Here is a 24402-nt window from a genome sequence, read left to right on the forward strand (position 1 = left end):
GGGGGGAGGGGGCGGTCCGCCCCGAAGAATGTGCACAGCCGGTCAGGTCCCCCGATCGACCGACAACAGGCCCGGCCGACAAACCTCCCTGCCCTGTAGCCGCGAATCTAAATTACCTCTTACAGCAGCTTCACTACTCCAGCTGCTGTAAGAAGGTAATTTAGATCGCGGCTACAGGACAGGGAGATTTGTCCGACCGGGCCTGTTCTGTTGTCGGTCGGGTGCAAAAGCGCCACAAAGGTGGAGGCAGGGAGGGAGGAAAGGTGGAGTTGTCGGTCGGGTGCAAAAGCGCCACAAAGGTGGAGGCAGGGAGGGAGGAAAGGTGGAGTGGAAAAGAAAAGACGCTTAAGGGGGGAGAAGGCCGCTGAAAGTACTGGGGAAGACAAAGGGGTGGAAAAGAACGCTGAAAGGACATGGGGTAAACGGGAGGAAGGGGGGGGGAAGGACCCTGAAAGCACTGGGGAAGACAAAGGGGTGGAGAATGCCACTGAAAGGACATGGGGAAGACAGAGGGGGGAGAAGGCCGCTGAAAGGACATGGGGAAGGCAGAGAGGGGAGAAGGATGCTGCCTGACAGGACATGGGAAAGATGGTGGGGGAGAAGGACACTGAAAGGAAATGGGGAAGAGGGAATGGGAAGAAGACGCTGGCAGGGAAGAAGACAGAGGTGCCAGACTATGGGGGGAGCGGAGGGAAAAAGATGGGTGCCAGACCAATTTGGGAGGGGGGAGAAAGGGAGAGGCACAGTAACAGAGCAAATGGAAGACGCAGAAGGAAGAGAGACAGTGGATGGAAGGAACTGAATGAGAACATGAGGAAAGCAGAAACCAGGCAATAAAGGTAGGAAAAAAAATTTTTTTTTTTTTTTTTTTTGCTTAAGGATAAAGTAGTATATTAGTTGTGTTGATAAAAATTTATAAACATTAGAGGCTCTGGTAGAAACCCGTTTACAAAGTATGTATTCTTCCCAATTAATATTTCCAAATTAATAAAGTCTTTTTGCTTATTTTTAAATGGGTTTCTACCAGAGCCTTTAATTCAGTAGCATAATTAAATGAAATAACTATTTCTGTAGTTTATAGTGACGGGCGGAGACGTAGGGGATTCCTCGCGGGGACATAGGGGATTCCTCGCGGGGACGGGCGGGGACGGAGGGGATTCCTCGCGGGGACGGGTGGGGACGGAGGGGATTCCTCGCGGGGACGGGTGGGGACGGAGGGATTCCTCGCGGGGACGGGTGGGGACGGAGGGATTCCTCACGGGGACGGGTGGGGACGGGTGGGACTTTGGCGGGGACGGGTGGGGACGGGTGGGATTTCTGTCCCCGCGCAACTCTCTAGTCTCAACGTCAGCTGGTCAAGTTTGTTCAAGAGCCTCCTATGAGAAACTGTGTCAAAGGCTTTGCTTAAATCTTAGTAAATTATTTCTAACACACTTTCTTGATCTAATTCTCTTGTTACCCAAAAGTTTATTCAGATTTGTCTAATATGATTTACCTTTTGTAAAGATATCTTCGCCACAGTACAATATGTTCAAAGTATGTAGATTTATATACATTTGAGATTCCTTTACCTTTAGTAAAGTCATATTTACTTAGATCTTGTAACTTATTAGATTCTAAAAATTTCACTATCCTATCCTTCAGCAATGCTTTAATTATTTTTTCCAATAATTTTCTGCTTCATCTCTGACCACTTTTGTGGTCATCTCTGACCACTTTTACTCTTTTCAATCGCATGAAGCCACTCCTGTCTCCAGGGATTTATTGAACAAATCTTTAAGTGGAGCCCCCAGAACCTTTCTGAGCTCCCTCATTATGGTTTATTTATTTAGATCTTGCCCTTACCCAAGGTGGGTTACAAACTAACATACAAAAATACATTCAAAACCAACAATAAATACACCCACAAAACAGAGCAAAAATACAAACAATAAAAACATAGGTGACTAGCTCCTCACTGTCATCAACTCTTCATTAACCACACAGTCTCATACCCTATATTTCATCTGACAAAAAAGATACCTTTTCAGCAGTTTTTTTAAATTCTGTATGTTCTGTTGTCAACGAATGTACTCAGGAAGATTGTTCCATTCCCTAGGCCCCATGCAACAGAATATACTATCCCTCAACGTTGTTAGCCTCATCTCTTTTACAGATGGAATTTTCAGCTCTAATTGTTCAATAGATTGAAGTGGATGAGATGGGACATGTGGCAGAATGCTCTCAACATGAAGTGTAGAAGCCAAGTTGTTCAAGCACATATAAACGGTTAGTAATAGCTTAAAGTGAACCCTATCCATCAACTTCAACCAATACAAACTTCACATAATATTCTGTCACATGTTCCCATTGCCCCAACCTAAACAGAGTTCTGATCACTGAATTTTGAGCTACCTGGAGCGCACACATCAACATCTGTACACCCAGGAGTACCAAACTACAGTAATCAAGAATCAAAAAAAACAATTGTCTGCATGACTATTTTAAACAAATGGGCTGACAAATAAGGTCTAAGTTCATTTACCAGATAAAGTTGAAAGAACACCTTTCATACTACTGCCTACACCTGCCCCTTAAATGTGAGCCCTGAGTCCAGAACACCTAGATATTTCACCTATTTCACTAATGGCACAGTTTCACCCAGTAAATCATGAGCAACTGGGACATCAACATCTAATGACCTCCCGATGCACATCACCTTAATTTTCTAGATGCTTAATTTAAGCTTGTTGTAGTCCATCCACTTCTTAATTACAGCTACAACTGACTGAATTCACGATGATGCTGCATTGAAATCTCCCTCCACCAGGAAAAAGAACTGAATGTCATCGGCGTAGAATCGGTATGAAACACTGAGGTTCAACAACAATTTGAAAAGAGGTACAAGATACAGATTAAACAGTGCAGCAGACAAGGTGGACCCTTGGGAAAACCCTGTCCTGAACTCTCTACAATATGACAGACTTCCTCAGACCAAGACTTCTTGTTGCCTCCCACTCAGAAAATATTCAAACCAGGCCAATACTGTCCCGTGAATCCCAGTTCCATGTCATCCAGTCCAATGTCTTTGCACACATTCAATTTTTTTCTAGTTGTTTATAAACACTTTCTTCCATGAATGGCATGGTATCCATGCCATTCTCACATGTAATTTTTCCAGCCAATTATGATCCTCCTCCAGTATTTTATTCCATGAACACAGAACAGAAGTATTTGTTTAGTGTGCTTGCTTTTTTTCCTCATCACTCTCCACATAGTGCTTCACAGCTTATTTGTCTTGCAATTCTATTGTTTTTGTCTTCCTTCTTTCACTGAAACAAATTTATCTCTCCTTTTTATATTTCTTTCCATTTGCTCTTTTGCCTGCACTTTCACTAGACATATCTCCCTCTTGGCTTCTTTCATTTTCATCTGGTATTCCTTTTTGTGCACCTCAGCTTCAGTATTTTTATATTACATCAATGCCAACTCTTTTGCCTCTATTTTCTCCACCACTAGTTTGGAGAACCATATCAGTTTCATTTTTCTCTTGATTTTATTTATTTTCCTCACATAAAGGTTGGTAGTCATTTTTATTACTCCTTTCAGTTTGGAACAATGTTTTTTTTCCCACTTTCCTTTTGTCTTCCCATCCTATTAGCTCTTTCTTCAGATATTCTTCCATTTTACTAAAATCCACATATTTGAAATCCAGGTCTTGACTTCTGTGTGGCTGCCCTCAATTTTAGTTGTTAAATCAAAACAAACCATTTGATAATCATTTCTTCCCAGGTGGACACCCACTCAGACATTAGAGACACTTCCCCAATTTATGAGCACAGATCCAGTATCACCTTTTCTCTCATTGGTTCCATTATTTATTGCCTGAGCAGAGCCCACTGAATGGCATCCACTATCTCCCTAATTTCCAATTCCACAGATGGAACTTTACAATCCATATTTGACAGTTTGAAATCAAGCGTTCAAAGAAGCGTGGGATGAACACAGAAGATTTAGAATCAGAAAATAATATTAAATATTGAACTAGGCCAGTTACTGGGCAGACTTGCACGGTCTGTGTCTGTGTATGGCCGTTTGGTGGAGGATGGGCAGGAGAGGGCTTCAATGGCTGGGAGGGTGTAGATGGGCTGGAGTAAGTCTTAACAGAGATTTCGGCAGTTGGAACCCAAGCATAGTACCGGGTAAAGCTTTGGATTCTTGCCCAGAAATAGCTAAGAAGAAAAAAAAAAAAAAATTTAAATTGAATCAGGTTGGGCAGACTGGATGGACCATTCGGGTCTTTATCTGCCGTCATCTACTATGTTACTATGTATGTTACTATGTTACCCCAAAACAGCAGCTCTCCTTTCTTCCTCAGCTGTTAGATATCTGTAACATGATCTTTATCAAATTGTTGCATTTGAGTTGGAGGTCTATAGACAACACCATGTAGAGAGAAGTTCCATCTTCTCTTTTCAAAGCTATCTATATTGTTTCTTCTTTTCCCCAGGATCTTTGCATTTCAGTCTCTTGGATATTGGTCTTTAACATAGAGAGATACTGTTTCACCTTTTGAACATCCCTATCCTCCCTTCATTCATAGGAATATTTGAACAATTTCTCTGTGATTGCTATAATATATGAGTCTGCCTCTAACATCAGGACCTGTAGAACAAGATTTTTGTGTTTGTGGTTATTGCTTTCCAGCTACTTTCCAGTGGCAATTTTATTTTTATCTAGATTTTTTTGTTTAGTTTCACTTCCTCTTGTCTTGCTAAGAGGTGTATTGCTAATATTGTTATTTGCAATGCTATCATTCCCATCTCCCTCACAATCATAATCCTGGGCATATACCTAGAGAGACAACTTACCAAGGCTGCCCAAGTGAACCATGTCCCATGCAAAGTCTTCAACATGCTCTGGAAATGCATATCAATAAGAAAATACTTTGAACAAATGCAATTCAAAGTTCTAGTTGAAGCACTAGTCTTAAGCATCCTAGACTACTGTATCATCTATTTAGCAGGACTACACAAGAATTTCTGAAGACACAGCATCGTCCAAAACACTGCAGTGAGGCTATTACACAATTCTACCAAAAATGACATTGGTTGACAATAGAGAGCTGAGTGCTTTTCAAATTTGCTTGTATCTTTAACAAAGCACTACATGGTCTGCTGCCTAAATATCTTATAAATCAGTTCATATTCACTGGACTTGGATTATCTACATGTCATCAATCATTCTTCACCTTCCCTTTAGTCAAATGATGCATTCAATAAAGATTCATCAACAGACTCCTGCCCTACCAGGCTGCCAACAAAGACTCTGAATGGAACCCACTGGTCAGAGCATCTACTTCCTACATGTACTTCAAAAAGCTCCTAAAATGCACCTCTTCTCCAAACTCAGCAATCCACACTAAAACCCCCAGGATAAGTCTTCCACCATATTGCTCCTTCAATCCCATGTTGTAAGCTCACAAATGACCATCTTTTCTCTTTGTTTACCTCTCTCTTGAAAATATTATTTTTTATACCTCACTATGAAACTTTTTCATCTGTCTGCACACTCATGTAAATTACTGACGCTACTCAGCCTGCTTCTTTTGTAAACTGCCATGAACCAAAAGGCTTTTGCAGTACATAAATTGGTATGATTCTGTAGAGTGATGGAAGCTGCTTTAATTGCATCCAATTCCTGCTTGTTTACAGAATTACTAATTTATACTAGAAAGCTGGCAGATAACACTGCTTCTTTTTTAGAACAATTTCAAATATCTCTATTCTCCTAGGTTTTCAAACACAAATGCTTGCAGTATAACTGTTCTGTATTTTATTGCCAATGACAGTAATATCAGTTTAAGCTCTAATGGAATGTATATTACTTTTTAAATTAATTTTGTTATATATTTTTATTGCTATTTTATTGCATTTATTATGTGTGTGTTTTATGTTCCCATCTGGAGCTGTGATAAATAAATTATATGGACTGGCGTACTGAACAGACCATATGTTTGTAACATATAACATTCACATTGCTTCATCTTATTGCACAGTATTTTCAGCCTCACATCTTCTTGCAGCGGTGATGTACACAAGTATTTCACACCTCATAATTCCTATAAAATGATTGAAACTAAATAGCCACCTGGAATAACATCACATTTCTGACACTACAACCCCCATTATCCATCCCCACCCTGCTAACCCCAATCATAGCCACCCACCAAACATCTTGTATACTCCTCATATGATGAACATACCCCCAAACCTAGGGTTACCAGATTTTCTGTCTGGAAAATCTGTACCCCTAAACCAATCCCAGGCCTGCCCAGTTCCACCCATCCATTGCACCCATCCATCATGTCCCAGTCATGCTCCCAATCCCACCCTGGTCCTGCCCCAGCTCCACCTCCAATCCTGCCCCAGCCCTGCCCCCAGCTGCCTGATCTCATTGGGCAGGACATTCGCACGTGCACAAATATGATGCAATGACATCACATGTGTGTGTGTGATATCATCGCATTGTATCTGCACATGCACGGATGCCCTCCTGCCCAAAAGAAACTTGGACAAAGTGTGGGGTTTTGAAAAACCGTCTGGAACCCCGGACATGTCCTCAAAAGGAGGACATGTGCAGGGAAACCTGGACATCTGGTAACTCTACCCAAACCCAAACATACAATAAGAGGGGAGGGCAGGGTGTGTAGAAAGATTTATGGTGCACTAATCAGTTACATAAACAAATGCATGCCTGTTAGTTTTCTAGGGAAGACCATAATATCTCATCCAGGTTCAGCTATCTTTGCTTACTTACACGACACCAGACCCAGGCTAATGAGAAATACTTTTATTATGAAAATATAAAAATGTAATTTATAAGCCAGCAGCAATAACTAATTATTGTTCACAAAATATACGATTACATATATGAAACTCAGTACATAATTATCACACAATACTTGTTAAATAAATGAGATAAACTAATTCTTACACTCTAAATAATTCCTTATAATAATAATTCCTGATTAGCAGCAACTAAATATATCACTTATCACCACAGGTGCTTTACGAATCCTTATCCTAAAGACAATAGGATTCTCTCAAACCCAGCTGAAAAGACATATCCTCACCATCCAATTAGGCTGTAGCACAGAATCAGGTGGAATGGAAGACGTCTTCCTTCAGCTTAGCAGATATAGAAATTCTTCTGTTTAGGAACAGTCCGTAAGCAACTGGAGAAGCTGTAACTTAGGTTGGCAGCAAAGGTTTCCTTGATGTGATGGAATCCAGAGGTATAAAAGTCTGGTTCTTTCTCTCAGGCAGAGAGTCACAAGAGGTAACTTTTCAGGTCTTAATTATTATCAGATGTGCTGGAAACACCTATGATAGGATATGAGCTTCCTCATATCCTGGCACAGACTAAATTATAATTAGCACGTTTTACTTGGATCTCGTCAGATGACCTCCCCGGACCAATCCAGAAACATAACTTAGATGAATAGCCTTTCTGTATAGAGTCTTGTACAGGCTGAGACAGAGGTGCCTTCATTAGATAAGACCAGCACAGGAGTAATTCCTCCCCCAAGATTCACACAGGCTGAGCATGGAGGCATAACTGGATGTCCTTGACTAGAAAACAGTTCTGGTACATACCCAGAATGCATCAGGCAGAAACAGCAAAGATGTGTTCTTCTTTCTCTTCTGGCTAGGTTTAGGCTGGAATGATTTCTTGCAACAATGGTTCAGGCTTGATAATGTCAGAGAGGCCTAACCTTCAGGTGCAAATAAGGAAACACCCCTACAGGTGGGTAAATCAGACTAACTCCCAAACATTTCTTTCTAGCCCACAAACCATCCAAACCAATCATACCAGTCACTATACCTTACCACAATAAACCTATTCTTGCCTCATGATCCACCTTTCCACCTAGCCCATTAACCAAATCCTCACTAACATCCACCAACTTGGTCTCTCATTCCTCAGCAAACTCCACTAAATCCACAAATCCCAGTGCAGTGTGTATTATAACTGGACTGGCACTAACCCCTTCTTTTTTTATTATTTATTTATAGATTTCAAATAACAAATCAAGATACACTTGTACAGAAAGTGATTACAGCAACAGAAAGCAAAAAAATCTCACTAATTTTATATAAGAACAAAATATTGCATAATCTCTCAAGATGTAATATAAATGGAATAACAAGAAAATATTAACTAAAGATACGTGGACCATGGTTAACTGATATTCAGGCGTCTAATATTTTAAAGCCCTCATTTCTTTCCCTTCTCCAGGGGGGACAAAGAAAGAAAGGCCGTCAGCTGGTTTGGCTCAAAGAAAACATATTTCTGAGAATTATATTGTACTATACATTTGCAGGGATGACGAAGATAAAAAGTTCCCCCAAGAGTCAGAACGCCAGGTTTTAATAATAGAAACTCTTTTCTACGCCTATGTGTATCTTTTGCCAGATCTGAGAACATCTGTATCTTAAAGTCAAACAACTTTTTCTCTTTATCTTTGAAGAATAATCTCAGAAGCCAATTTTAATCCAGTGTGATAGCCAAGGTCACAATCAATGTTGCAGGTATTGCATTTTCTTTAGCTGACAATTCAAGTAAAGCGGATACATCAATTGGTCCTTGGTTTCTTTCCTGGTAATTCTTCTTTTACTAAGGTGTGCTAACTAATTAGTGCATGCTAATAGAATTAGCACATGTGCGCTAATCGGTTAGCGCACCTTAATAAAAGAGGGCCTAAGTATACTCACCTTATCATAACCTTTCTCTTTCTAGGTTCCTTCTTTAAACCCTGCCCCACCCCCAATCCACTTGTAATACTCCTATCAATACCAACTCAGCAGCTTAGCTATAGTTATTAGTCCACTACTTAAATTAGTGGACTTCTTGTTTATATTTATTTATTACACATTTTACTATTACATTGCATACAAAGAGGCCTTACTGTCTCTAATTGGCTCATAATTGTCTTGTTCTTGGGTCAATGAAGATGTAATGGGAATTGAACCTAGTTCCCTAGGTTTTAAGACCACTGTACTAACTATTAGGCTACTTCTGTATTCCTTTTTTATTTATTTACTCAATTCTCTATACCGTTCTCCCAGGAGAGCTCAGAACGGTTTATATGCATTTATTCAGGTACTCAAACAGTTTTCCCTCTCTGTCCCGGCAGGTTCACAATCTATCTAACGTTCCTGGGGTAACGGGGGGATTAAGTAACTTGCTCAGGGTCACAAGGAGCAGCGTGGGTTTGAACCCACAACCTCAGGGTGCTGAGGCTGTAGCTTTAACCACTGCGCCACACTCTCCCCATTACCTTTGTCAAATCTGTGCATGATGGTTGAATATATGTATAAGCAGTACACTTCTTCATAATGTACTACTTGTATGTGCATGCCACATTGCAAGTATTACATTCTGCATTTGTAAATCTGGAATTGCCTCCTTTAGTTTTTTCTTTGATCTCTTCCTATATTTCTTTGTTATTTTCTCTCTTTTTCTCAGACTATGTAATCTCTGTATTTAGATTTGTTTGTAGGTAAGTTATATTGTTATTATTATAGAGTCCTTTGTACATATTTCATAACATAGAAAGAAAATCTAGTTGATTTTCCATGAACTTGATATGAATAAAGTGGCATTTAGAGACACTGCTGAAAAATCCATCCCTCATTCTTTAGCTCCATCATCACATGAAGAGTGTTCGCTTTAAGAACAGATTGGGTGAAGAGGTCTTTTTTGATGAGAATGGTGATTTCTCCATTGGTTATGAAATTACAAATTTAGTCTATCTACCCAATTGGACAGTGAGGAATGAAATTGTTGGAAGTTATAACCCATATGCTCTCTCAGGGCAGGATTTCACCATCAGTGAGAAAGCAATCACGTGGGACAGTGCATTTACTAAGGTCAGAGATAAGTAATATGATGGAAAAAAATCAAACTATATCATGCATGTTGTCCTTCAGTTGTAAAAAATGTTGTAATGTGATTTACTGGTATAAATTCTACTTTGTACCAGTACAACAAAACAGTAAACCTTGCAAATATGGTTAATTCAAGAACTCCCCTGTTCCATAGCAATACTAAGCTACATCCAAAACCATCAATCCTGAAAAAGGGTAACTCAATCTACTATCCCTTCCAGAAGCTGGGATGGTCTCAGCTTCCTTTCCAAGGTAAGCAAAGCAGGACAATGAGATGCCCTCAGTTGCCCTTCTCCCCTGTTCCTCTTATTTAGTATAGGTTGTACAGAGAAGGAAAGCTCCAGGGTTGCATGTGTCAAATCACAACAAAGACCTCTTCCAACTTTAAACCATCCCCATGTTAAACCTGCAAACCATTCTGAGATTTTTGGGTACAATGGAATATAAAATGAATTAATTAAATAAATAAAATGAAGCAAGCAACTATTACTGTTAGTGGTTAATGAGCTAGATAGTGGTAGATAAAGAGGTCAACGGCACTGCTCCTGATTAATCTTTTTAGACACTGACCAGAGAATCGGATATAATGAGTGCACTAGTTGTATTCATTGTTTAGATGTTAGCAAAGCCTTTGACAGTGTTCTACACAGACATTTAATAAATTTGAGTGCCCTTAGCATGTGCCACACAGTAACAAACTGAGCCAAGAACTGGTTGAGTGAAAAGAAACAGTGGGTAGTAGTTAATGGAGATTGCTCTAAGTAAAAATATGTTACCAGTGGTTTACCTCAAGGTTTGCTTCTTGGGCCTGTTCTTTTTAACGTTTTTATAAGTAATATTGCTGAAAAGCTGTCAGGTAAAATTTGCCTCTTTGTGGATGATACAAAAATTTGCAATAGACACTCCTGATGGTGTAAATAACATGAGGAAGGACTGAACATGAAGAATGGACTGAAATTTGGCAGCTGAGATTTAATGCTAAGAAATGCAAGGTCATGCAATTAGAGGGGCATAATAAAAAAAAATGCCTAAGTCCCAAATGTTGAAAGTAGAAGCAGGGAAAATGTCCATTCTCAAAACAAATATCCAAAATGCTGGATTGTGTAACCAGTATCTGTCAAAAAGAACACCATTACAGAATCCACACACACATACACCCCGCAGCAACAATCGCGGAAGGAGAGATGGTTCATCTTCCCTGCCGCAATGGCGATCGGCCCACCTCCAAACTGCTGTGACCCGCAGCAGGAGAAATGGCCAATCTCTCCTGCCATGGTTTGTGGCAGTTTGGGTAGAGGGGTGATCGCTATCACAGCAGGAGAGATAGCCAATCTCTCCTGCCGCGATCCACCCCCCTGAACCAATATGGACCAAGACCCTAAGGCCCCTCCTATAGCGGGAGGGGCCTTAGGCACCTGTACTAATCAGGCCCTAGGATCATGTGGGTTGGGCAGGGGAGGGGCAGGCCCACCTCATTTGGACAGAGGCGGGCCTGCTGGCAGGACGTGCGAGGATCCGTCTGGTCCAACTTGATAGTAAGACCAAGGGGGGGTTTCCGGGGTGAGGGGTTCATTGGAGGGTCCGGCAGGAAGGGTTGGCCACCCTCCTGCCACGATCTTAGGGGGGCATTGGGGGATCCAGCAGGAGGGGTTGGGCACCCTCCTGCTGGCAATCTTAGGGGGGGCATTGGGCAGGCCGGCAGGAGGGGTTGGGTACCCTCCTGCCATGATTGTCGGGAGGGCCATTGGGGGGTCGGCAGGAGGGTATAAGTGCAATGGTGCAATGGTGATCGCCCACCTCAAAGTGCCACGGTTCAGAGGGGGGTGGGCGATCACTATCACGGCAGAAGAGATGAGCCATCTCTCCTGCAATGATAGGCAGGTTGCTGGGGCCGCTGAGCTGCAGCGATCAGCTCAGCGGCCCCTTTTTCAGCACTTATACCTGTTTTGACTTGGTCTAAGTCAAAACGTATAAGTGCAGACTAGGCAACCTGCCTAAAGTTTTGGTTCTATCTGCTGTACGCCTAGGTCTAGATCGGCCCACCTCCCGCTCACCGCCCACCTTTTTCCCTCTTCTAAAAATGCCCCTTTTTGCTCTATGCATTTAGAAGCAGGGGAAAGGCCTAAGCTGGTTTTAGATACATCTAAAACCAGCTATGATTATGGGTACATGGACTATCAGGCTTTTTGATCGTCCAAGTACCCATTTAGGCCACTTTTTAGACGTTTTTTTTATTATGAGCCCCTTAGCGCACCTTAATAAAAGAGGGCCTTAAACTTTTACAGCTGCTGGTGATTTCAGAAAAATCCATGTCTTGATTATCAGCATTTCTAGGCACCTAAAAATCTTTCTAACAACTATTTAAATGTGTATGTTGCCATATTACAATCTGTGGGATTTTGTCATAAGGACCATTTTCTTGACCCTGAAGCAACAGCTCTTGACTCCCAATGGGGATTTCTTTCCCTCAAAGAAGTTGGAGAAGTTGGTCTGTGAGGTCATTAATCACTGAAGGAATCAATTTGCTGTAGTAGGAAAACAGTTCAGAACTCATATCAAACAGAAAACAGGTGTCACCAGCTGAAATCTGTTTTTCATAAGAGCAGAGATGTGGAGGAGCTGAAGTACATTAGCTGAAAATTCACAAGAAAACAAATGCAAAGGCTGGTGGCAGCTCCTAACTTGGCCCTGAAGTGTAGAGTTCAATAGATATACAGGTTTTCCATATCCTTTTGAAGAAGCAGTGTAGGTATAGGTAACCTCAAAACTTCTTACCAGCCAGAGTCAAGTGTAAATGTCAGTTTTCATACCTTGCTGCACAGACATCTGTCCCACTCTTCCTGTCCAAATTATAAATGTGGTTGTACTGTACACAGTTCCATACTAATAGGATCATTTTCCTTCATTTTAGTACTTCTTTGAAATGGAGTAAAGGTGCAGAATAACAGTGTCATCTTATAGGGAAGATATGCCAATCACCCAAGTGTGATTTGCTAAAAGCCTCATTCTATGATGGAAGTGCCTGTAATAATGCCAGCCAATGGTCCTTGTTAACGCTTATTCAGCTGCCATATTTAGTATAGCACTTATACTGAGAAAGGACAAGAAGGGAATGTGGCAAGATAGTGATGATACTGATGACTTATAAATAAACAGGTTCAGGAGAAGGACCACATCCACAATGTGCTGAGACAGTGTATATTATGTCCATTGGTGATTATGGTGCAATGAATCCCACATGTCCCTTATGTTACATTTTTTGCTCTTCTCAACATCTCATGGCAAAGTTACAGATTCTTAAGCAGAACTGAGCTCACATCCATCTGGGTTCACACAGACAAATGTCAACAGCCAGGAAAGTATAGTAGAGACAGGGGAGAAACCAGACACACAAAATACAGAAACTATGGAACCCATTGTGGTCAGTGCAGAGAAGGTAGAGGATATCATTTTGCCTGTGCACATGAGTCAAGTTTCTTTCATTTGAAAGGAAGCTCTGGAATGAGAGGGCAATGGATGAAGTTAAGAGGTGATAGGCTCAGGAGTAATCTAAGGAAATAATTTTTTTACAGAAAGGGTGGTAGATGCATGGAACAGTCTCCCAGAAGAGGTGGTAGAGACAGAGACTGTGTCTGAATTCAAAAAAGCCTGGGATAGGCAAGTGGGATCTATTGGAGAGAGGAAGAGATAATGATTATTGAGGTTGGGCAGACTGGATGGGCCATTTGGCCTTTATCTGCCATCATGTTTCTATGTTTCTGTGCTATCTCCCTTTCTGGATTCAAGACTGGATACCAAGGCATCAGCAGATGCTTCTGGTAGGGAGAGGGCAATGTCCTGTAAGATGCCAACAAGAACTGAGGAACTGTGCCAGGTTTCCTTGCTTAAAATTGAAACAAGGATCAGAGGGCATGGAAAATGATCCTACAAGAGTGCATGCTTGTCTTGATGGAGCAACAGATGATTCAAGTAGGGAGAAGGAGGTGTTATTGTGTGATGATGAAGGGCAAACAGTGCATTGTTGGAAGTATGTGCTAACTAAAGTACAGAAAAATAAGTTCAGATGATTTTAGATGAAACTGGATTTATTCCAACCTGAAATTGAAATATATGAAGACAATTGTCTGTGTGGAAACTGCAAAGGGAATGCTGAACATACCCTATGCACTTAGGTGCATTGATTTGGGCTTCTAACCTGTGTTATGCACAAACATCTGGAATACTTTAATAAACATCCCACGGTTGTTAAGTGAGTTCTATCTCAACTTACATTTCATTTTCCAAATAGTAACTAATTTCAGAATTATTTTTTTATATTGTTCTTAAATCATATTTTAATAGATTGCCAATGACATAGTAACATAGTAGATGACGGCAGATAAAGACCCGAATAGTCCATCCAGTCTGCCCAACCTGATTCAATTTAATTTTTTTTTTTTTTTTTCTTCTTAGCTATTTCTGGACGAGAATCTAAAGCTTTACCCGGTACTGTGCTTGGGTTCCAACTGCCGAAATCTCTGTTAAGACTTACTCCAGCCCATCTACACCCTCCCAGCCATTGAAGCCCTCCCCTGCCCATCCTCCTCCAAACGGCCATACATAGACGCAGACCGTATAAGTCTGCACAGTAACTGGCCTACTTCAATCTTTAATATTATTTTCTGATTCTAAATCTTCTGTGTTCATCCCACGATTCTTTGAACTCTTTTGAACTCTCCACCACCTCTCTCGGGAACGCATTCCAGGCATCCACCACCCTCTCCGTAAAATAGAATTTCCTAACATTGCCTCTGAATCTACCACCCCTCAACCTCAAATTATGTCCTCTGGTTTTACCATTTTGTAATGTAATGTAATTTATTTCTTATATACCGCTAAATCCGTTAAGTTCTAAGCGGTTTACAGAAAATATACATTAAGATTAGAAATAAGAAAGGTACTTGAAAAATTCCCTTACTGTCCCGAAGGCTCACAATCTAACTAAAGTACCTGGAGGGTAATAGAGAAGTGAAAAGATTTTGTTCTACATTAATACCCTTTAAGTATTTGAACGTCTGAATCATATCTCCCCTGTCTCTCCTTTCCTCTAGGGTATACATATTCAGGGCTTCCAGTCTCTCCTCATACGTCTTCTGGCGCAAGCCTCCTATCATTTTCGTCGCCCTCCTCTGGACCGCCTCAAGTCTTCTTACGTCTTTCGCCAGATACGGTCTCCAAAACTGAACACAATACTCCAAGTGGGGCCTCACCAATGACCTGTACAGGGGCATCAACACCTTCTTCCTTCTACTGACTACGCCTCTCTTTATACAGCCCAGAATCCTTCTGGCAGCAGCCACTGCCTTGTCACACTGTTTTTTCACCTTTAGATCTTCGGACACTATCACCCCAAGGTCCCTCTCCCCGTCCGTGCATATCAGCTTCTCTCCTCCCAGCATATACGGTTCCTTCCTATTATTAATCCCCAAATGTATTACTCTGCATTTCTTTGCATTGAATTTTAGTTGCCAGGCATTAGACCATTCCTCTAACTTTTGCAGATCCTTTTTCATATTCTCCACTCCCTCTTTGGTGTCTACTCTGTTACAAATCTTGGTATCATCTGCAAAAAGGCACACTTTTCTTTCTAACCCTTCAGCAATGTCACTTACATACATATTGAACAGGATTGGCCCCAGCACCGAACCCTGAGGGACTCCACTAGTCACCTTTCCTTCCTTCGAGCGACTTCCATTAACCACCACCCTCTGGCGTCTGTCCGACAGCCAGTTTCTGACCCAGATCACCACTTTGGGTCCTAACTTCAGCCCTTCAAGTTTGTTCAACAGCCTCCTATGAGGAACTGTATCAAAGGCTTTGCTGAAATCCAAGTAAATTACATCTAGCATATGTCCTCGATCCAGCTCTCTGGTCACCCAATCAAAAAATTCAATCAGGTTCGTTTGGCACGATTTACCTTTTGTAAAGGCATGTTGCCTCGGATCCTGTAACCCATTAGATTCAAGGAAATACACTATCCTTTCTTTCAGCAACACTTCCATTATTTTTCCAACAACTGAAGTGAGGCTCACCGGTGCCTGTAGTTTCCTGTGACCACTTTTATGAATAGTGACCACATCCGCTCTCCTCCAATTCCCAGGAATCACTCCCGTCTCCAGAGATTTGTTGAACAAGTCTTTAATAGGACTCGCCAGAACCTCTCTGAGCTCCCTTAGTATCCTGGGATGGATCCCGTCTGGTCCCATCGCTTTGTCCACCTTCAGTTTTTCAAGTTGCTCATAAACACCCTCCTCCGTGGACGGCGCAGAATCTACTCCATTACTACTACTCGTGTAACTTTGCCAGACAATCTCGGTCCTTCTCCAGGATTTTCTTCTATGAACACAGAACAGAAGTATTTGTTTAGCACATTTGCTTTCTCCTCATCACTGTCCACAAATTTGTTCCCAGCATCTTTTAGCCTAGCAATTCCATTTTTTATCTTCCTCCTTTCACTAATATATCTGAAAAAATTTTTATCTCCCTTTTTTACATTTTTAGCCATTTGTTCTTCCGCCTGTGCCTTCGCCAAACGTATCTCTCTCTTGGCTTCTTTCAGTTTCACCCTGTAGTCCTTTCTGCTCTCCTCTTCTTGGGTTTTTTTTATATTTCATGAACGCCAACTCTTTCGCCTTTATTTTCTCAGCCACTAGGTTGGAGAACCATATCGGCTTCCTTTTTCTCTTGTTTTTATTGATTTTCTTCACATAAAGGTCCGTAGCCATTTTTATCGCTCCTTTCAGCTTAGACCACTGTCTTTCCACTTCTCTTATGTCCTCCTATCCTAACAGCTCTTTCTTCAGGTACTTTCCCATTGCATTAAAGTCCGTACGTTTTAAATCTAGGACTTTAAGTATCGTGCGGCCGCTCTCCACTTTAGCCGTTATATCAAACCAAACCGTTTGATGATCGCTACTACCCAGGTGAGCACCCACTCGAACATTAGAGATACTCTCTCCATTTGTGAGGACCAGATCCAATATCGCTTTTTCCCTTGTGGGTTCCGTCACCATTTGTCTGAGCAGAGCCTCTTGAAAGGCATCCACAATCTCCCTACTTCTTTCCGATTCCGCAGACGGAACATTCCAGTCTGCATCTGGCAGGTTGAAATCTCTCAACAGCAGAACCTCTTCTTTCCTTCCAAACTTTTGGATATCCACAATCAGATCCTTATCAATTTGCTGCGATTGAGTCGGAGGTCTGTAGACTACACCCACGTAGATAGAAGTTCCATCTTCTCTTTTCAGAGCAATCCATATCGCTTCTTCCTCTCCCCAGGTCCCTTGCATTTCGGTCGCTTGGATATTGATCTTTACATAGAGAGCTACTCCTTGAAGATAAAAATATCCAAACTGGTCTATAAGTATATAGAACTTTTGAGATCTTACCAGTTGTGACCTGGCTAGGCCACTGTTGGAAATAGGATACTGGGCATGATGGATCTTTGGTCTGTCCCAGAATGACAACTTTTATGTATTTATGATATTCAAATTTATTTCTCATTGTTAGGTTCCTCCACAGTCCAAATGCAGTCAGAGCTGTCCTCCTGGCTTCAGGAAATTGGCAAGAAAAGAAGAGCCCATCTGCTGCTATGACTGTATTCCCTGTCCAGATGGAGAGATCTCCAGCCACAGTGGTGAGTAATACATGGCACGTCAACTGCTTATGGATAGATACACATTATGAAAGAAACACCGTCCCCAAAATATCTCCCAGCACTATTCTCTCATTGGCAGTGGACAAGTGATTGAGATGGAGGCACAATAACATAGAGCAAATGGAATTCTGAGTACCAATCTTCCCACATTCACTACCAAAAGTTTTTTTAACTTCAATTCAATTCTTCAGTGGCAAAACCTTGTCCACAGCTTTATTATAACAAATATATTCTTTACAACAGAAACATAAACTATCCAAATGTAGCATTACAACATTTTGCATCTTCCACAGCTAAGCGGTACTGCACTAGCTGATCTTTGATCACAAATAGTCTTTCATTTTCAAACCCTAAATGCATGACCTGTGGTACCACAGTGTGGTAGTGCCACACATGAGCCAAATTATTCACTGAACCCCACATCATACAATTAATTTGTTCTTTGTCTCCTCCCTACCCTCTCTTTTCTGCAAGCTGAAACTGTTCAACTCCCGGCCCTCCAAGCCATTTGGTCCTAGAAAGCTGGATGGTTTGTTTAGATCTAAATGGTTGTTTCCAGAACCATTGCTAGTGTTCATTTACATAGTGATATTGTCTTTTAAAATATTGGCCGATTTTCATTGCACCATTCTCCTCAACAGTTTAGCTTATGGTGAGTCCATATTTTCTATCAAAGCTCAATCAACCATTAAACGCCTTATGTATTTATTTCCCCCCTCCAACCTCATAAAAATTGTAATCACACCTTTAAAATTCAGCCTCCAGACCATCATCACCTGGCAGCCTGGCATAGGAAAGCCTAGTCATCCAGCACAGAGGCGGCTTAAACCATCTTGGGGATGGGTTAGGGACCCACGCCCATAAGCCCCTGTAACCACTGCATTGATAATGAAACAAAATCTTTTTCTACTGGCATATAAGGGCTATTAGGGTGGTAGATAAGTGGGTCTAGGAGATTCTGGAGGTGGTTTGGGGAGCTCAACATGACCTATAAGGGAGCTGTAGTGAGGAGAAGACATGGCACCCTTTTTGTGAAGTTCACAGCAGTGCCATGTAAGGTACCCCACTATTTAGGTGCCATGTCCATTACTTTGCAGACCCCTCTCACGTCCAATAGAGCTTATTCTAGGCGTTTTTGACTTGGATGAAAAGTTGGATGAAAATGTGGTATAAAGATGGACGATTAAGCAATTTGGACGATCAGATCGGCAGGATGTATAGTTAGACGATTTTCGAAACAAAAAATTTTTGGACGCATTTTTTGAAAATGTGTCCTAGGCTTTTTTACTTTGGATGACTTGCGACTTAGACAAAAATGGACTTAGACGTTCCTTTCGATTATGCCCCTCCACGTGTTTACTTGATATTAACCTGTGGAGCTGTTTCATTTTACTGAGCCACACACAGCAAGGTATCTTTATATTAATTAACCCCCCTCTTTTACAAAGGTGTGCTAAGCTTTTCAGCCCATGCTAAATATTAGCATTCGCTAAACATGTGCTAAATGCTAACGTGTGCATGTTATCCTATGGGCGTGTTAGAAGTTAGCGCACGCATTGATTTAGTGCATGCTAAATCCATGCTAAAATGCTTAGCGTGCCTTTGTAAAAGAGGCCCTAAATGTATCTCCAAACCCCTGTTTTACCAAGGTGTGCTAAGCATTTTAGCGCGTGTTTAGAGCGCAATAAATCTACGTGCACGCTAACTGCTAAGGTGTCCATAGACTAACATGCATGCCCTAGCATTTAGTGCATGGTTAGCGCACGCTAAAAAGCATAGTGCACCTGAGTAAAAGGAGCCCCAAGTGTTTTAGCTGATATCCAGTGATATTCTGTGGGAGATCTGTTGAAAATTCTGTCAGCTAGCTTTGTTTTCAAATATACTATTGTGCAACATAGCCAGTCAATTTTGCTGGCTATGTTGCATTAAATTAAATTAAATTAAATTAAATTAAATAATTTTTCCTTATGTTTCACTATAAACTATTTAAATTACCTTTAAATGTAATGTAATATGTGTTATTTGTATTTTAGATAATTGTTTGTTTAATTTAATAATTGCAAGTGTGTTACCAACTATTTTATTTGTACATCGCCTTGAATTTTGAATAGGCGATAAATCAAAAATACCTAATAAACTTGGAGAACTTGGAAACTTGGCTAATTTTTAGCCAGATAGCCACACCTAAAAAAAGCAGGACTATCTTTGCTAGGACTTAGTCCACCAGCCTATGAATATATGATTGACTGAATATGTTTCAGCTAATCAAATCTAAACCAGAAATTCAATGCTGGTCAACTGATATGGTGCTGGCATTGAATTTTCTGTTTTATCACAAAGCATGAGAGACAGACAGTTCCTTGGAACATGGTTGCACCTCACTTGTTTACTTGCTGATTCATAACCATGGTACATATTTCTCCTTTTTTTGACTTTCGCCAAAATTAAGTACCAGGAATATCTGTTTTATAGAATGCTAACATAATGTGGATATAGTGCCTAATTGTTGGTGCCTCCACTTACACCTGCTGAAACCTGTTATAAATGCTGGTGAGCAACTAATGGCATCTAACTTCTAGGAATGCACCTTGATTCAGCCATGCCCCTCCCATGGACATGTCCTTTTTGAGTTGTATGCTATAAAATGTAGGTGTCTATATTACAGAATAAGATATGGCAGATATTCATGAAACCCAACTGAGTGCCTATTAATATCAATTACTGATTGTTATCAGCTCATTAACTAGTTTATTCATAGATCTGGATCTGCGCCCAAACCTGAGTGGCCTATTTAGGATCCAGGCCTCACTGTCCAAAAATTTATGTAGTTTTGGAAAAATGGGCACATTATTCTTTTTATTTTTTTCAGATATGGAAAACTGTATAAAGTGCCCAGAGATCCAATGGTCCAATCAGAACAGAGATGCCTGCATCCCAAAAATGATCATCTTTCTGTCCTATGAGGAACCTTTGGGGATATCTTTGACAGTTATTAGTATGTTCTTCTGTTTAATCACTGCTCTCATTTTGGGAATCTTCATTAAATACCAGCATACTCCCATAGTGAAAGCAAACAATTGTAGCTTGAGCTATGTTCTCCTTATCTCCCTCATGATCAGCTTCCTCTATTCCTTATTATTCATTGGTTATCCTAATAAGTTGACCTGCATTCTTCGACAGATTTCCTTTGGTATCACATTCTCTATTGCCCTATCCTCAGTGCTTGCAAAAACCATCACTGTGGTCATTGCCTTCCAAGCAACCAAGCCCAAAAGTAAGCTCCGAAAGTGGATGGGTTCCAGTTTGTCAAATTCTATAGTCCTTTGCTGTTTTCTTCTTCAAATCCTTATATGCTTTGTCTGGATGTGTACTGCTCCCCCATTCCCATATCAGAACAGTGAATTAGAAATTGGAACAATAGTAATTGAATGTAATGAAGGGTCAATAATTGCATTTTATTGTGTTATGGGTTACTTGGGATTGCTTGCTGGTGTCAGCTTTGTTGTTGCTTTCCTTGCAAAAAATCTACCTGACAGTTTCAATGAGGCCAAGAACATTACCTTCAGCATGTTAGTGTTCTGCAGTGTCTGGTTGTCTTTCATACCAACATACATGAGTACCACAGGCAAGTATACAGTGGCAGTGGAGATATTTGCTATCTTGGCCTCCAGTGCAGGACTGCTTGGTTGTATTTTTGTCCCTAAATGCTATATGATCCTTCTGAGGCCTGAAAAGAACAACAAAAAGTACCTAACAAGATATGTAAAGACTTTAAATGTCAGAAATTAAATTATTTTCATAAACTAAAAATAAAAAAATCTCATTTTAAATGGTTGTTCTGCAATTACATTCATCTTCAAACACAGTAGGTACATATTTGAAGGTGTTTATATTTGTATGTATATTCTGTAAGTGCAAAAATAAAAATGATTTGGAGGGAGAATAATCCAGACTTTAATCTAGATGAAGGCTCTAAGTAAACCTTGTGAATTGGTGATCACTATCATTAAAGAACAGCTTAAATCCACCTAATCAAGAAGGTCTCCAGCATATATGGCCAGATGCTAGCGATCTTTGTAAGCTTCCATAGGCCCTCTGCTGTGGTTCCATACCTCCTCTGATGTCAGAGGCAGGATTGCGGCAGAGGAAACAGCTCTGAAGGCCTATGGCAGCTTGCAAAGATCACTAGCACCAGTGATCTTCTCTGCAGGCTGCTCCACTAATGAAATTAGGTAAATGGATGCATGTGAGGTAAGGGGGAACATGCAGGCCTTCCGGAGAGGTATGTGTGTGTGCAGTTCTTCGGGGGGGTACAGTCCTTCAGGGTGCATGCACAGTTCTTCAGGGGGTATAGACTTTTGGGGAGGTGTAGTCCAGGGGGGTGCAGGCCTTAAGGGGGGGACAGACCTTCAGGGGAGGGGGGCCCTGGTGTAGAAGTACACAGAGGTAACATAAGAACATAAAAATTGCCACCAGTGGTCCATCATGCCCAGCAGTCCGCTCACGTGGCGGCCCTCTGGTCAAAGACAGATGCCCTAACTGAGACTAGCCCTACCTGTGTATACTCTTGTTCACCAGGAACTTGTCTAACTTTGTCTTGAATCCCTGGAGGGTGTTTTCCCCTATGACATTACATTACATTAGAGATTTCTATTCCGCCATTACCTTGCGGTTCAAGGCTGATTACAAAAGATTTATGAAAAGGGGTTACAATGGAAGAACATTTGTCATTACTAAAGTTGTAAGGGTAGATCATTTGTCATTTCAAGAGTCATAAAGAGTAGAACATTTGTCAGTATATGAATGGTAAAAAGTGGAGAGGAGTAGGTAGAAATTTAGGAAGAAAGGGAAACTAAGGAAGATCATTTGTATTTTTCAGGTTGTACGATGGAAGAACATTTGTCCTTTCTAGAATTGTAAAGAGTAGATCATTTGTCATATCAGGAGTTGTAAAGAGAGGATCATGTCAGGATTGTTTCAGGAATTTCTTGAAGAGTATGGTTTTTAATTCTTTTCTAAATATCTTGTAGTCTGGGGTGGTTATCAGTAGGTTAGAAATCTGGTTATCTAGTTTTGCAGCTTGAGTGGCTAGAAGGCCATCGTGTAGTTTTTTCCATTTTACTTCTTTGATCGGGTGGGGGTTATGAATGGGGAGTGCGTTTTTCTGTGTCTGGTTGAGGTTGCTTGGATGAGGTGGTTGTTTAGGTAGGATGGGCTGTCTCCGTATAGGGTTTTAAATAACATGTAGTAGAATTTAAATGGTATTCTTTCTTGGATTGGTAGCCAGTGTGAGTTGATGTAGGCTTCTGTGATATGGTCATGTTTCCTCAGTGAGTAGATGAGTCTCAGAGCTGTATTTTGGATTGTTTGTAGTTGCTTGGTCATGGTAGTGGGGCGGGGGAGGTAAAGGATGTTGCAGTAATCTAGCAGTCCCAGGACTAGGGATTATACTATAAGCTGGAACTGTGTTCTTTCAAAGAATTTCCGGACTTGTCTCAGGTTTCTCATGACTGCGAAGGATTTCTGTATTGTTTTATTTATTTGCAGTTCCATGGTGCAGCATCTGTCTATTGTCATTCCTAGTAACTTTATAGTGGTTTGGATGGGATAGTTGATTGAGATGAATTCTATATTGGTTATGGTTGGGATTTTGTCATTTTCAAGGAGGATAAATTTAGTTTTGTCAGGGTTGAGTTTTAGTTTGTGATCTTTCATCCAAGTCGTAACAGTTTCTAGTGTTTGGTGTAGTATATTTGTCATGGTGCTCTTTGGCTCTTTGGCTGATCAAATGGTAAGAGAATGGCATCACTTATCTAAAGTTGCTTGTTGGTAGATCAAAAGTGAGTTCCAGAGTTTAGGTCCCTGAACAGCAAAAATCATCTGTCAAATGTGCTCAGTGATAAGCTCTTGGTAGGTTGGAATAGTAAGTTGATTCTGACTGATAGATCTAAGAGAATGGGAAAGTGTGTAGGGTGTCAACAAATGCAAGAAGAAAGCAGGTTCAATGAAGTTTAGTACATTGTGGCCCTCTTTTACAAAGGCGCGCTAAGCATTTTAGCATGGATTTAGTGGATAAATAAGTTCTGGCCACAGCGTTCAGCATGTGTTTAGTGCATGCTAATATTTAATGCACGTTTAAAAGCGTGGTGTACCCCTTTGTACCATTGGCATTCACATTACTTTCATCGCTCAAACCAAATTAACTCCATAACTAAATACTCTTTACACTTTGCTTAGTAGATAAATAAGTTCTGGATGCAGCTTTATTTAATAAATAATGCCATAACATTAAAACATGAAAATACAATACATTCAACTTTCCCAGAGTGGTCTTCAGCAAACCCAAACCCATGTCAGCTAGTCGGTAACATCCTAGCTGACAGCCCCACAAATTCATCTAGTGTTTTTTCTCATTGATCCAACCCTTGCTCCCCTCTTCCATGAGACCTGCGGTACCGCCTGGCCTCACCAATACCTGTGGCGGTGTCACATACAAGTATCTGCCCTTCCATCAATCCCTGTAAACAATCCATAACCAATCATTGACCGCCTGGAACACTCAAATTGGGTAGGATTGGGTATGGTGATGCAAATGTCACAGTTTCCACTAGCTGCAGCCAGCCTGAGTCCCAAAAATAGACTCTAAAAGGTCTTGAATGAAACTCGAAAGGATATCCAAGCCAATATCTGATATGATGCAGCATGGGACAGTCTACCATAATTAACTCATGCTGCAAAACTAAACCTCCCAAAGAGCTAACAAACTTAGCAACC

The 24402-nt window shown here is 40.9% G+C and overlaps 1 protein-coding gene across 1 annotated transcript in view; it reads left to right on the plus strand.

Moving 5' to 3' along the window:
• LOC117346169 (vomeronasal type-2 receptor 26-like) overlaps window positions 1–21417 on the plus strand; it is a 38988-nt gene extending 17571 nt beyond the window's left edge. The window contains exons 5-7 of the mRNA XM_033915573.1: window positions 9687–9914; window positions 17481–17607; window positions 20498–21417. Of these exons, the coding sequence (XP_033771464.1) occupies window positions 9687–9914; window positions 17481–17607; window positions 20498–21417 (1275 nt within the window). The remainder of the gene's footprint in view (window positions 1–9686; window positions 9915–17480; window positions 17608–20497) is intronic.
• Window positions 21418–24402: the final 2985 nt, after the last annotated feature.

This window comes from Geotrypetes seraphini, chromosome 12 (assembly GCF_902459505.1).
Source record: "Geotrypetes seraphini chromosome 12, aGeoSer1.1, whole genome shotgun sequence".
NCBI classification, from domain to species: Eukaryota; Metazoa; Chordata; class Amphibia; order Gymnophiona; family Dermophiidae; genus Geotrypetes; species Geotrypetes seraphini.